This window comes from Centroberyx gerrardi, chromosome 1 (genome assembly GCF_048128805.1).
Source record: "Centroberyx gerrardi isolate f3 chromosome 1, fCenGer3.hap1.cur.20231027, whole genome shotgun sequence".
Lineage (NCBI taxonomy): Eukaryota > Metazoa > Chordata > Actinopteri > Beryciformes > Berycidae > Centroberyx > Centroberyx gerrardi.
In genome coordinates, this window is record NC_135997.1 from 17,544,338 (window position 1) to 17,559,876 (window position 15,539).

The 15,539-nt window shown below is 40.9% G+C and overlaps 1 protein-coding gene across 6 annotated transcripts in view; it reads left to right on the forward strand.

The window, feature by feature from the left end:
* Positions 1-15,539, forward strand: part of furina (furin (paired basic amino acid cleaving enzyme) a) — an 89,469-nt gene that overhangs the window by 48,943 nt on the left and 24,987 nt on the right. For all 6 annotated transcript variants that reach the window (XM_071922772.2, XM_071922763.2, XM_071922788.2 and 3 more), the window contains exons 4-6: positions 6,783-6,878; positions 10,131-10,259; positions 10,580-10,656. In XM_071922772.2, coding sequence (XP_071778873.1) covers positions 6,783-6,878; positions 10,131-10,259; positions 10,580-10,656 — 302 coding nt within the window. The remainder of the gene's footprint in view (positions 1-6,782; positions 6,879-10,130; positions 10,260-10,579; positions 10,657-15,539) is intronic.

Consider the following 15,539-nt stretch of genomic DNA (forward strand, 5'->3'; position numbering starts at 1 on the left):
ACTGCTATAAACACGCAACACAAATACGCTAACATTATGTCTGCCTGAGCCTCTCCGATTATTTGGCACAGCTTCCCATTTAACAACAAAAGGTAGACTGCTGCCATCTTAGTGGGCTGCTAATACTGCCAAAGGAATACAATTCAGGCAGTCGTCACATTGCTTTCACGTGAGTTGTTTCTGTTCATTGTTAAAAAGGAGGAGTATCTTGCCCTGTTGGTCTTGTTGCTACTGGCTGGCTGAGCATTAGCTACCTGGCTTGCTAGCCAGTGATTAGCTGTTTAGCCACTGTGGCTAAAGCTACTACCATGCTAATGATGCCTCATAATCACCTGTTGCATGCTCTGATTTCATTTAATCAGTACACAGCCATTCAGACAGGGCATTTGTTTATTGACAGTGAAACTTGAATGACAAGTTCAGTTATTACCATTGTCTACCCATAGAGCTGCCAAGGCTTTTGTTTGCTGAAGGCTCACTGAGTGAACAGCGGCCTCCGCTGGACAAATGTTTGTGCTGTCTGAACCTGCTCACTGCCACATGCCTTCAGGCATTAATTTAGCTAATTTTGCTGTCTTTATTCTATTGGTGCTTCATCGGTGGCACTTTTGGCAATAATGATATATCTGTAAAAGGCCTATATCGGCTAATCGATATATCTGTTTGACCCTAGAATGCACCGCAACCTGATGCGTTTTTTCTTGAGTGCGAGTACTTGCACTATAGTTTAAAATGCACCTTTGAAAGCTCAGTTTCAGTTCAAGTCATCACGCCTACACCATGCACACTGTGTGTGTGTGTGTCCCTGCATGACTTAGAGCTTTGCATTACGAGTGAGGAGTTCAATTTTCATTTTAGAAGACCACAGAACCTCTTGCCTCAAGCTCTGAGTCTTTCACTGCTATTTTGCAAACTTCAAACTGATTACGTGCCTTTTTTCAGGAATGGCTTCCCTCCGGCCACTCGGCCATACAGCCCACATTTCTGAAGAGCTGCACTGACTGTTGTCCTTCTGGCAAAGTCTCCCATCACAGCCAAGGAACTCTGTAGTTCTGTAGACCAGCTCTAGAAAGAGTCATGTCAGATCCATATTTTTTTCATTTCCTAATGATGGAGTCTGCTGTGCTCTTGTGAAATCTGGACACTGTAGAAATTGTTTTATACCCTTCACCAAATCTCTGCCATCTCACAATTCTGTCTCTGAATTCTACGGCCAGTTCCTGGACTTCATGGTCGATTTTCTCCTCTGACCTGCACTGTCATCTGTGGGACCTTATATTGACATAATGTGTTTCTTTCTAAGTCATGTCCAATCAATTGAATTGGCAACAGGTGGACTCCAATCAAGCTGTAGAGACATGCCAAGGACATTCAAAGCAATTTGTATTAATCTACATGTATATCAATTTGGAGTGAAACTACTGTACAAAGTGCTGAACACTTACTGGCTCAAAACATTTCAGCTTTTCATTTTTAATTAATTTGTAAAAATGTGTAAGTTTGACATTATCGGCTTATTGTATGTAGATCAGTGCAACAAAACACTAATTCAATCTATTTTTCTAGCTCTGTTTCTTCATAACTCAAGTTAAAATTGTAAGCTACTCATTTGAAACCCCAATAGCTCTGAAGCCCCCAATAGCTCTGAAACCCCCAATAGCCTCAGCTCTGTGTTCAAACACAGTTAATAAAATCTTTTAACCTGCTCCACTTTGGAAGAGACTCTGAAAAATATTACTCAGTATTGGGAATAGAAAAGTCATCGCCTTGCCCAAGTTTGAGATTAGTTTCCACCGCACTATTCTGCTTCCTTTTAGAAGTTAGTGAAACTTGGCTCCATGTCATTGGTCTTGTTGTCATGCTGTGTGGCCACACAGAACAGGTGCGCATTGGGAAAAGAAATACATGTGCCGTCTTTTTGTTCCCGTCCACTCTTAGAACTGGCCCACCTCCCTCTTTGGGATTTCCTTTCCCACCGCAGCTCTATTTCCTGTTGTTGAATTCCTTTTTTCCCACAGCACCTCAGAGAAAGTGGAGCCTTACAGTGCCAGGTCCTCCTGCCTGTTCAGGAAAGTTCAGGTCAGCTTGTCAGTCCCTCCAGGAATTTACAAGATTTTTTTTTCCTGAAATCAAGAGAGCCGAGCAAATGTTGCAATAGCTTGCAATTTTGACCAATCCCCACGCTTTTTACACATAAATTCTCTCCCATCCAAACTTTTAACAAATCTTGGCAACACTGCTGCAATAAATAGTCAGATCAAAGCCTTTATCAACAAGTAGGTCATTGCAAATTTGACTCACACTTTCATCAGTGCTTGGATTTTTCTGCAAACAGAAAACATTGCAAATCACCTTGATGTTTCCACTGCAAAATATTTTTTGTATCAGCAATACTAAGAGAAACTATAAAATGCTAGAGAGACTAGCCTACAGCTTTTAAACTGGTAGAGATGAATCTCGAACAAAAGGCGCAATAAAGAGTCTCTAATTACTGACTAAAGCACCTGGACCTCTGCCAGATCTCATGGACTGGCTGACTGAGTCCTGTTGATAGAGTCTATAGAAGATTTAAAGCTTGGGCCTAACTGCTTCCTCCCCCTGCCTTCTGATTTATTTTGTTGTTGTTGTTGTTGTTGTTTTGTTTTGTTTTTTTTATGAAGGAGTGTGGGCAGTCCATCAAGCTTTAGTATGTGTATTTGCTTTGACAGTTGAAAAGTAGAGGGGGAGAGACACAGGAGAGAAAGCTGTGGCGGGATTCAATCCTTCAATACTACCTCTAAACACAAACTGCCTTCTGTTTGACTGCTGTCGAGCCGTCCAATACCAGTGTCATTACTGTAGCAAGAATAGTAGCAGTCGTAACACAATAAAGCCATGAATACATATGCCATAGCTACTGAACTACTGTCATTTTTTTTCATAACCATGTTCCTTTATGGTAATGATGCCGTAGATGGGACCTCCATTTGGCATTAGAGGGCGGACCTTATACTCGTATAATGAAGGAGGACGGAGCAGTGGGTTGGGGGGATGGGCAGAGTAGAGAGTCCTATCTGAAACATTAACTGACCGGCCTGTATGTGAACATTAACTGAGTTCTGCATGTGAATGGTCTGGACGCAGGGGAAAGGCACTCTATTTTCCATTTTCCAAACCCATTTATAAAGGAAATGGTATCTGTCAACTGCTGGCTCCCTGTTCTGTCACTGACTATTAAAGAATTCCCCAAGACTCTGTTTCCTCTTCACTCAAAAACGGCAAAATGCAAAATGGAAATGCCTGTTGTTACCATCTTGCCTAAACAGTGGGGATTTAGACAGTCTAATTAGTATGAATTGTGAGTTTGGAACTGAAAGCTATTACTTATTGTTATTGTTTCTAGTTTCTAGTTATTCTGAATATGGAGAGTGAACATTTCGTAGGAAATAGGGACTGTGATCTCAGCCCTAATCTACTGTTTTCAGGCACCATAGTGCATCTCACAGGATGCTTACTGATGTGCTCTGTTGAAGATGATTGCTAATTCACTGATAACCTGTGGTCACAGTTGGGGAAATGTATTCCAGTAACTCATTTCCTTTTGTCGTAATGTCCAAGTTAAAGAAAGATGGAAGCTGTTAGGTCAGAATACCAACTCTTTTATTTGTGGAAGTACACATTACTTGAAATTACAGAACATTTTGGTCAAATGTACACTATAAAATAATGAATGATTAGTGTGCATCAGATAGCAATTTCAGAGTGTTTGTGAAAGTGATTCAAAACAGTCATAGGGAATAATATATTGTTCTCCCACAGAAAGTATAATAAAACAAATTACTTATAAAGGTAATGGCTAACATACTGCTTTCAAGAAGTTACTTTCCCGCCATATCCCAGGGTTTACTGACTGAAAGTATAATAAAACGAATTACTTATAAAGGTACTGGCTAGTATACAAGGAGTTACTTTTCCGCCATGTCCCAGGGTGGACTGCTGGTCTGAGTAGTAATTATTCATGACCAAACCTGAAACACTAATCTCAGCCGTCTCCATATGACGTAAAGACTAAGGCACTGTTCTCTAATGCATTATTTAGAAGAAAATTACTTGTGCTGCTGTGTTTTGATGGAAACCTCTGAGAACTGTCTATGACAGGGTTTACAAATTAGTGGCAGACTAAATAGTATCAATGAGGGTTTCTGTAACTGAAAGGAGCAGCCAGGCTAGGTAGCTAATGCATGATCCTGCATGCCTTGCTGGAAGTGTTTGAACTGTGATTGAGTGGCTTTGCAGTCAGCCATGTTCGTGCCTTGTCTGCAGGAGTGTGTGGAGGCTCATATGGCACAATTACAGAGGTCGTTCAGGCCTTCTGTCCTCCTGGGATAGGCAGCTAGCGCTCTATGTCTGGCTTGGACGGCAGGGTGGTGCAGTGGTTAGACAGACCGTCCTTCAATTGGAGAACGTGGGTTCATGTCTCCTTGTTGGCAAACGTCCGCCCTGCTGAAGTGTCTTTGAGCAAGGGAGAAATAACACATTAACACATTAATATTGATTATTAAATTGTAAGTTGGACATACACAGTCAACGACAGCTTTGTGGCTGCAGACACTTTAATGGTACAGTTTCTATCACAGAAGAATCTTTGTTTTTTAGGACCATGTCATAGCAGAGTGGGATCTAATGAGTGTAAAGCAGATGAGAAAATGGAAAGAGGGCAAACTGTACAGACTGTCCTGTGTCCCATGACTAGAATAGCATAAGAGACAGACAGAATGTGTTTCTATCAGACAGGAAACCACATGGACGGATGCGTAATGACGATTAAATTGGGATGCTGCATACAACTGAATCTTTGTCACTCTGACCGTAGAGAACCTCTCCTGTTAATTCTTCCATTTTCCCCACAGATAGACAATGTTACACTGCCTGGGACTGGTACATCAGCAACTTCCTTTATGTTTCTTAACTGTCCTGTCAACAACGCTCCACCACCCCCTATCATATTTATTAGATGTAATAATATTGTGACCTTGTCAAGCGGGGAAACTACTGTGGAGGCTAGGGATGTGAATCTCTCCTAAAACCAGTTCGATATGGATCTCAATACATATTTAGCAATTCAATACAGGAAAGATGTCTTTGAGCAGGGCAACAATTCAATATGATGGCATTCATTTTTGATTTAGTACAATTTGATCCAGTGCCATGAAGAGCAATGCAGAGTTTATGTTGCCCTTATTTTAGGACATTATCCAGCTAAGAAACAGAAATTGCACAGTTGCACATTTCACTGAGAGACATAATGTACTTTTGATTGATATTTATTTAGCTCTTGACAACAGAAATGAACTTCTCAATGTTCCCTGCATTTTACATTCTTTCAGCAATGGAAAAATTTAACCTAATGTTACAATATGAAAAATGTCCTTCCTTACACCCCTGTCACCCAAAAAAAAGAAATTAAGAATAGCACTAATTGCTCCTTATAATATGAAGCATCCAAATGAAACTGTGAAAGTAATTTGTTTTTGCCATCAAGTTGTTCACTGAATATTCCTACATCACATTAACACAATCTAAGCTACAGACACATTCACTAAGGGAGGGGCTAGTCGTCGCAGTGTGAGACATGGAGAGAGGAAGAAAGATGCAAAAGAAAAAAACAAGTCATAGAGGAAATCTGTGTTGATGATTTTGTCCAATTGGGCATCCCGGTCAAAAGACGATGGATACAATTTAACACCCCCCTCCCAGGTTTTACCTGGTCCAGCTGTACCTTGCAGATCTGACCTGGTCTTCCCAGTACAAATTGAAAAATCATCACAGTCCTTGTGGAGGCATCTGCTCCACTTTGACTGTGTGTGCTACAAACCAGTGAAGGGAGCTACATCAGCATGAACTCACACAGACCTCTGTGCTCCTAAAATCACCTCCATGTATTCCCTCTTCATACATACCAAATGTTGGTGATGTTGGATTCACATAACTTTAGTGTAGCTACTAAAGTGACCTTCATGTTTTTTTGTTTTTGTTTTTTTTTTTTTTTTTCTCCACTCCTGTGGGTCTAATGATCTGCAGAGGCAGAGCGAGAGCTGCGGTGTGCTTTGGTTGTCCTTCATGTCAGGTGCTCCGTCCTTGCGGCAATTCTCTGTCTTCCTTTTCTGACACATTTTTTTCTGTTCTCATCCACCCAGGCGTTTTGCTGAATAGCAAGCACAAGTCTACAGAGGGAGTAAGATGCAGGCTTATTTTCACTGTATGCAATCTGCCTCTGTCAACATTTTCTGCAGGAGCTCCCACATTAGGAAAGCTCCCCCGCCTGCTGTAGACTGGGTTAACGCTGTGTTGTTTAACTTTCACTGAAATTATATGTGTATGTGCATATTTTTATGTGCATGCATACTTGTGTGTGCCCATACGCATGTTAAAGAGTTAGCGTAGTTCCTAATGTACCCCAATTCGGAAATTTTAATTAGTCTCCGACTGCACTGGCATTTGTCAGCGAGTCTCATTAGTGAGGAGCCCACAGTACCCCTGTGCCTTTAATCTCTCTCTGTCTGTTGTCATCCCACTGTGAATTGGGATCTCTATTAATTCATCTGACACTGTGACCCTCATGGCCAGCACATAATTATTGCTTGTGCTAATGGTTTTTCTATACTACAGTGAGCAGTATCCTTTTGCCGTCAGAGTATTTTCCCTTGCTGACGCTCACTGCCTTTAGCTGAACATCACCTCACCATATTGTGTGCATTGCTAATTTGTTTATGCGTACTTGTGTCTGTGTGTTTCGTTCTCAGGTGACTTGGGCAGAGCAGCAGGTGGTGAAACGGAGGAAAAAGAGGGATGTCTTCACAGAGCCTTCAGATCCCAAGTTCAGAGACCAGTGGTACCTGGTGAGTGTGAGCCCATCTGGACAGAAACACGGCTGAACAAAAGTGTGCGTGTGGCCAGTGTGTGCAGGTACCATTACCTACCTTTCTATCCGCCCAAAGTCAATACAGGTAATTAAATTTGGCTGTGTGATGTCTGCCCCAGTCAAAAGACGAGCCTGTGTGAATCCATGCCGTCTTTGTGTGAAAGGCTTGATGCTGCTGTGTGTCTTGTTTGCAGAACAAGCACAAGTTCGAATGACTTCACCTTCAGGTTTCTGCTTTAAAAATAGCGTGTACACACACACTGTGCCTTCAACTGCTGAATTGCTTTGGTTTATTTTAGGCCTCAGACAGCACAACAACAAAGAGAGAATACAAAGAAGTGATTCAAGTTGAAGCGCTCTCGTTGTTCATTTGATTGATTTTATATTTGATTTGAAGAATGTCACCGATACACTGGCCTATTAAAAGCGACAGTAACAATTTCAGTTCGGCTCCTCCCTTCCTTCAATTACTGCGAGGGCGCTTTAGGCAGGAGGAGGTTCATTGTGATGCAGAACAAAGAGACTTGCATCACCAATTCTTCAAAACGCCTGTGCTTTAACAGAGGCGAACTCAATTCCCTGGTGTCCTGGAGCTGTTAATGGTAGGTTGAAAGGGGAAGTGAGTGGATAGTAGCCTGTTGACTGGCTGCACCACAGTGATTAAAGGGGTAAATGCATCCTAGAAGATCACAGTCCTTACACAAGGGTTGGGTATTAATAGAATTTTATTGATACTAGTACCACGATCAATAATACTTATGGATATGCAATAAAAAAAAATAATAGCACTGTTATCTCTTTTCTCCACCGCAGTAATAAATATTTAATATATTTAATAAATTATTTTATAACATATTTTCAAATAAAATCAGATAAATAAATGGCAAGTTGATGCTTTCTGATTTGTGTGATAAAAGTGTCATAATTGTCGGCAATTTATGGAGGCAAAACAACCCAGCATCCCATTCCCTACCACGTAAAGGTTCAAAGTAAAGCTATGTATTTATTTTTTTAAACATGATACTTGCTGTGGTCCTTTAAATAAATATTTAACTTGTTTAAGTTGAAGACAGTTAAATAAAGATTGAAGTCTATTTAAAAACACTTGGTGGCTAGCGACTCTGTGTAATGCAAATGCAATGAGCAGTTTGCTGACCAACTCTGTGATTAATGGAAAAAATGAAAAAAAAAAGTGCTCATTTGAGCTGTTTACCCTCGCCTGCTAGACTTGGCATTAGATCTTCAAATGGTGTTGCATTTAAATTACTGATTGCTAATACTCATACTAATACTTAGTATGTATAATTTCTTAGTAGTATTATAGTGTTGGACACTAATATACTATAGTAGTTAAATTCTTACCCAAAGTTAATAACTTGGGGAATAGCTTATTTTTTAAGGCTCCATTTAAGTAATGTGGTATAACATTTAATATAAATGTGCCTATTGTGGGACAAAGTATCAGTGCTTTCAAGATGGAGCAGTGATCGTGGACAAGTGATATACTGTAGAAAAGTATGTACTTATTCAAATTAAAGAAAAATGGCTTATTCGTCTTGGAATAGCTGAATATGTGACTTCAGAACTACATTTGACATTAGACACATGCCATCAATTAGATCTATCTGTCGAGTATTGCTGACCTATGGGATTGAGTGACACCCTTAATTGGGTGTAGGTTATAAAATGTGTACGAAATGACTTTACTTCCATTTGAACCCTGATGAAGACCTGTATAGGTCGAAACCGGTCTGTCTTTTAAAGACCAGTGACCATGTTACAATAAAGGCTTTCTATTTTAACTAAGGTAACTTGTTTCTGCTCCACGCTAGAGTGCCTGAAGTTATTTTTTCTCATGTGATGCACCAAACCTTTTTTCTTCAACAGCATCTGCCATTTTCTTGAGTTTTATATGAGAAAGAAGAGTCCTTGAGCACAACACATTTTCTTTTATGAGCTGAATATGTTACTTTTGTACATGTTAAATTCTGAAATAATTCTTAGTTATTAGATGTTCTGTAACAAGGGTGGCACATAATGCAAAACTGTAGTAAAGGTTGCGGGGTTGCAGGAGTGTGCTGATGCGCTCCTTCCTACCCGGTTCCAGGTTATATGACAGTACCAGTGAATCACAGTCTCTCCCTCATTAAAACTGAACCTGGCTGGCCAGGGCAGAGTGTGGGTGTGTTGGGTGGGTGGGCGGGTGTCCGTGATAGGCAGATGCTAATGGTCAGCATCTCTCAATTCCTATGAATATTTAATATTTTTGGTTATTTATCTTAAATGATGAGACGGTTTTTTTCTACTGATAAACGATGGGCAAGCCTCAAAGCACAGATCTCAAGCTGTAAATTTGCTCTTGCACTTAAGATTCCAGCGTGCAGATGGACTGGTGAGATTAAAGAGATGCATTAAAATTACTGGAAGGGAAAAGGCTTATTTGATGAGCAGTTATTCAAAATGAAATGTTTTACGTGCCTCTCTCACACTTATTATTCACTCAATACGTCGGCTCCAAATGGCCTTCTTCAATCTGAATAAGCATTGCGGATCACACCTTTTGGCTGTAATGGATTTTCTTCTTGGCGGTTTAAGTGTCAATGACATTACAAGGTTGCAGAACAAACCTCATCTTGCCTCACAGACTGAAGGCACGAGGGTCTGACATCCAAGGGGAAAAGGGGCTGGATGGTATGTCAGACAAATTATATTTAACTGATGGTGCATTTTAGAAAGAAGAGCTTTGAAGTACATAAGACAGACATGGCATTTGACCAAAGGTCAAGTTGAATGTCAAAAGCGTATCAGAATGCCTGCAGAGTGATCGCTGTGTGCCATCATCCAGTTCGCTGGTGCTTTGCTGACGGAGCCACTCATTGGTATTAACTGATAAGAGACGCAAGCTTGGCACTGTTGCTCTTAATAGTGAGTATAGAGGCTGTCTACAACCTTGTAATACTGCCTGCCCCTCATAGGGAAACTTTCCCTTTTCACTGAGAAAGATTGACTGATATTCAATAAGTACTACATCAAACATTTTCTCCTGAATGCATTACTCAAAAGCTCATCCTTCATCTAAACGTCTTTAAATGATTCATTTGTATTTTTTTTTAAAAGAGAGACAACCGTGCCAGATTTTCAGCTTTAAAGCAGGCGCTTCTCAGCATTTAAGTGTCTCTCAGATGATTCAATTCTAACTGTAGTTACTGTTGGCTTTCTCCATCCTCAGTACAACGGGAACCACCGTGACCTGAACGCCAAAGGTGCGTGGGAGTTGGGCTACACAGGTAAAGGGGTGGTGGTGTCCATCCTGGACGACGGGATAGAAAAGTTCCACCCTGACCTGGAACAGAACTACGTGAGTATAACTCCGATATGAGATAAGATGAAACTTAAATAATCCCTGAGGAGAAATTGGGTCACTGCAGCAGCACAGAATAGGATATAGATAACAGTAGAACAAACAGAACATATTGAAGATTAAAGATACTATTTCTCATGCTAATCCAGAGCTCCTATTGGCTTGAAAGGATTATCGCTATGTGGACGCATTTAGAGGTTAATAGTTGTTTACAGTTGGCAGATTTATGAATATATGAGTGTACAAAACTGGCTTTTTGAATTTCAGAAGAAGCTGTCTCTGCACCTGACTCAAACAGCTTATCTGTCTCTCTTTAGGACCCAGATGCCAGCTACGATGTGAATGACGGAGACCCGGATCCTCAGCCGCGATACACACAACTTAATGACAACAGGTAGAAACCTATGTGGATGGCAATTCGATTTTCACTTGTGTCTTTGTCTTGTGGTGGGCAACGAATCCACCCACTCTAGCCCATAATGCAAACTATGTGGGGGGACATAACAGGATAACATGCATGCATTTATTCATTCATTTGTCCTCGTTTGTAGCTTACAGGATAGAGATGTGCTCCAGTCTCTGTCACTTTCTGACAGCTGACATGTAAATACGCCCGTGGCTGTTCTTTCCAACTCTTGATTTTCATCCACTGTTGAGTCTTAGGGCGCCATTTATGAGACCAAATCCAATTAAAAGCCGCAGCCGACGGGGGTTTGTTTTGTCTGGGAGACTTTCATTTTCTGTCATTTCATATTTTTTACTTTCCATAACTGGGCAATTACTGGCTAACACAAACCCCGCCTGTAACTCCCAAGTTTGTAGATTTGCTTTGGCCTCATAAATCACACAGGTACCACCAGGGCATTTCTGTAGCCTGGTTTAAGTAGAGCAAATCTGATCTAGGATTAAGTGAGTGCGTGGAGAAAGCAGCTTCATTGCACCGGCCTCTGCAGATGGCATTAGGAGTTGTTTACCACCACTGTGCTGTCTTGCTGAGAACTGATTGAATTAAGTTCATCTGCATTAATGAAACAGAGCAAATCTCTTGGCTCTGGAGGACCCTGCTCATCTTCCTTCACTCCCACTGCCTGCCTCCCCTCTGACTTTAATTTGTGATTTGCTGTAATCTGCTGTTTGTGGGCCATTGGCCAGTGAGCCTTTTTTTATCTTGAGGCTCACCATGATTACTGATGACAGGCAGAGAAGGTTATAGTTAGGCACTGGTGGAAATCAAACGTCCCCAACTGAGACGTGGGCCTGGAGCAGGCACCAGGCGCATGGAGGCCGGCGGGCACTGCAGCATGTGTAGGAGGCGGAGTCTTACTATGGAAGATGTATAAACACCCTGATACTAAAAATGAACTTTACTAGTGCGGGGCATTGGGCAGGAACACACACACACACACACACACACACACACACACACACAAGTTATCACTGAAAGTTTTGATAAGCACAAAAACAGTGCAAACAATATGCCAAGGCCTTCATATTCACCAGATCTCAGCCCAACTGAGCACTTATTAGAGATTCTGGAGCAGTGCCTGAGACATTATTTTTCACCGCCATCAACAAAACACCAAATGATGGAATTTCTTGTGGAAGAATGTCACATCCTTCCAGTGCAGTTGCACACATTCAGAATCTATGCCAAGGCACGCTTAAGCTCTTCTGGCGGCTCACAGTGGCCCAAAGCCCAGCTAAGACACTTAATGTTGATGTTTCCTTCATTTTGGCTGCTCCTGCTTCCAACCTCAGCTCACCCCAGCTCTTATCTCTTGCCACCCAGCTCTCCGTGGCTTCCCTGTGGCAGGACTGAGAGAGTGTGTGTGTGTGTGTGTGTGTGTGTGTGTGCGTGTGTGTGCGTGTGTGTGCGTTTCCCTCTCTTTACGGTGGGCTAGTGCAGATGCGTGTGTAAACACCCCGTGGGCGGGCATGGAACTGCATAAGGTTGTGTAAGTCTGTGTAAGAGCCTGTTCCCTGCAGAAAGCCCGACTCTGTTCACCTCCATAAAGCTGTCTTTCTTTCCCAGCATGTGAGGATGGCTCTGTAGCAATGTGACCATTCAGCCTTATGTTTGTCCAAGACAACATGTGATCTAGCTGTTTCTCTTTCCAGGGTTTCCTCTGACTCGGATCAGGATGCTCTCCAAATCCACATTTTTGCCTTCTTCTCTGGGTTAAACTTCAGAAATAGTCGCTCTGAGTGGAGAAAAACAAGCTTTGCCTCCTGATTTAGTGCAGGACTAGCTAACATCAACATCATTTCAACTATGGCAATCAGAATCACTTTATTCACCAAGTACAATAAATATACAGTAATTTGTCTTGATGCCATTGGTGCAGAGACAAATCGACAACTAAGACAGTAACACAGTACATACTGACACATGATAAAGGGACAATAGGATCTCAAGTACAATGCAAGGGCTGTGTGCCGACTGTACATATCACTCTGGAAATATACAATCCTCAGGCAATGATGGATGAAAGGAACTATTTATAAACAGTGTTGCAAACAGCAGGCTGATTAATTTTACTACACCTTACATTAGTCTCTCTCAAGACGTTTTCTTCATATTCCTCTCACCGCACTCTATAAACATTACCAGACCTTTTGTCCTGCAGGCCAACTCATTAGTAAACTGATTAAGAATGAGCAGAAGAAAACAGTTGTCCAGATTTACCTTTGAGGCTCAGCAGCAACCCAAAGACTAATGATCAGCCAGCGCCTCTGTCCAAGGCTCAGAGAGCTCCAATGATTTTTTCAAAGTAATTAAGCTAATGCAAGTTAGAAAAACCAAGTGAATGAAAGGCGCCATGTGCCAGACTTTGGGTGTGGGAGGATTGGGACTCATACTAAGGAAAAACAATGCTACTGTGGACACGAACATATTTCATTGTAATGTCAAAGTGATAAGAATTATTTATATGCTGAAATGAAGTTTGCTTATTTTATCGAACAGAGGCGAAAGCATATTTCTTGGTATAGCCCTCAAGTTCCTTTTGTAGTTTTTAAAAACATTTATATTATGATAAATGAACAACGTGGGTGCCTCAGTGAAAACTTATGGATATAAATGTTAATGGAACTTTTGATTGGGTTTCAAATTTTGATGAAAGAGTCAAAAGGATTGTTCAGCCTTGCTATTGCAATTTCAACAGCTCTTTCTAAAAGTGTGTCATTTTGACTTCTGCCAACCTTGAGAAAGTTATCCATGTTTTTTATTTCTTTTTTACTACACCTCTCTATAGTCTCGCTTTAGTTAAAAGTCACTCATTTGCTGCTACATGTAGCACAGATTGCAAATTCAGACCCTGTCGAGTATTATCTCTTACATGTAGCACCTTGGGGATTGCAACACTTTTATACTTTTTATAAGCCGAAGAACTGCTTTTGGCACCCTTTTTTTTCTTAGTACATCATGAGCCAGTACAGGTTTGGGCAGATTCTTTTTTATTTTTTTTATTTTTTTTATATTCTCCAATCTATGTACTATACCCACTGTGATGTCAAGACGGCCGTATCTGTATGACAACAGTGTCTCTATAGCTCGTCTCTAGAGAGAAGTAGTTTAGGTGTTGCAGAGAGATAATGATTCTGCCAACTGTGGGTATGAATACTAATCTTGTTGGTAGCCTCGGGCCTGCAGCCAACTGTAGGTGCTGTAACCCGAGTTAGTCTCTGAACTAGACCCTGCTAGGAGGCATGTCTGGCTGTTAGCAGAACAAGACTTCATTGAAATTGCTCTTTGTTCACCTTAATCTCCTATTATCACTCACTATCATATATGTTGAGAGAATCCTGAGCTGCTACACAATTTATCAAATACAAAAGATGTTTTGAATGTCCTACAGGATTCTCCTATTTCTTTCAGGAAGTGTGTGTGGGTGTGTGTGTGTATGTGTGTGTTCGTGGGTGTGTGTGGCAACTGGGATATGAGAACAAGTGAAGGCATGAAAAAAGTGTTTTAAAATCTAAGCATACGCCCTTCATAACTGCTGTTGTTAGTGTAGTTAGAAGAAAATTGATGTTGTGAGCAGCGCATACCACTTGGTCTTTAAGTGGACAGTTTGCTTAATGTTGCCAATTGGGTAGGCGCCCACACTAATTGACTGTTGCTTCTCTGAGATTTGTTTTGGTCTGCTGGAAGCTAGTCTAAATCTGAGTGGCTGAGCATTCAGCAGGCCCAAATGCAGCACATGTCTAGACATGAGTGCAAGAAGGAAGAAAAAATCCTTATTTATTAGACAGGACAACATTATGCATGACTGTGTTAAACTAAACCCTGGGCTATCGCACACATTTGATTTGCATTTTTTGCTGTGAAATTGTATTTGTGTAAAACTAAATATCCATTTGCCAAAATAGCTAAGATAACAGGAGCGCTGTTTTTGACAAAATGCCTGTATGGAGCATGATATCTCGTGGTATTAATCTGCCATGCATTTCCTGAGAATAATTGGCTATTTGTCAATCATGTAATGTTTGGTCAGCGTATTTGAACATAAATTAAACTGATTATGGTTTGAAGCTTCTTTATTGCTCTAAATTAACAAACGCAGTAGCTTACACGGTCAAAGTAAAGTTGTATTCAGACATTTCAGTTCATGTTGATACCGTTTAGTACAGAGCTTGGCAATTATTCCTCATGGAGAGTCACATGAAGACTCAGCCATCACACACCAGATGTATTCTGTTTTTTTGGCAACAATGACTTGGCTTTAATACATGCAGCTAATACACTCAGCTGGCGTTGATTTCTGTGTTACATGCACAGCGTTTTGACATGCAGTTGAATTTGCATGTAACTGTCAAGTCTAAAAAAAGATCGTTGAACTTACTAAGGTTTATGTCCAAATGTGTTTGTTTACCATGATGAGCAGATGGTCCTGGAATGGGATCAGAACAGATCCAATTGAATAAAACCCTTTGAATGAATTTCACCACATAATCCTAATCCATCTCTGGTAATGTAACCTGCCATCATATCTGAGTGATTCACTTAGTCACATCAGCATGCTTCGGATTGCTTCAGACAATTATCACAGGGTGGAGATTTCAAGTTTAAGGCATAAGTAGGCATAGTGTTCATTTCTGTTAATGTATTTAGATTTTTTTCAAAACTGGGTGCCATTCAGAGTTGAAATATGCCTGTTATCTAGTAGCTGACTGAAGCCTAAATGAGTCTGCCAGTGTGTCAGAGGGGCATATTAACGCCTTGCTGTGTTAATTTATCTGAGCGACTTGTTAATGAGTGATTGAGCAATGCCTTCC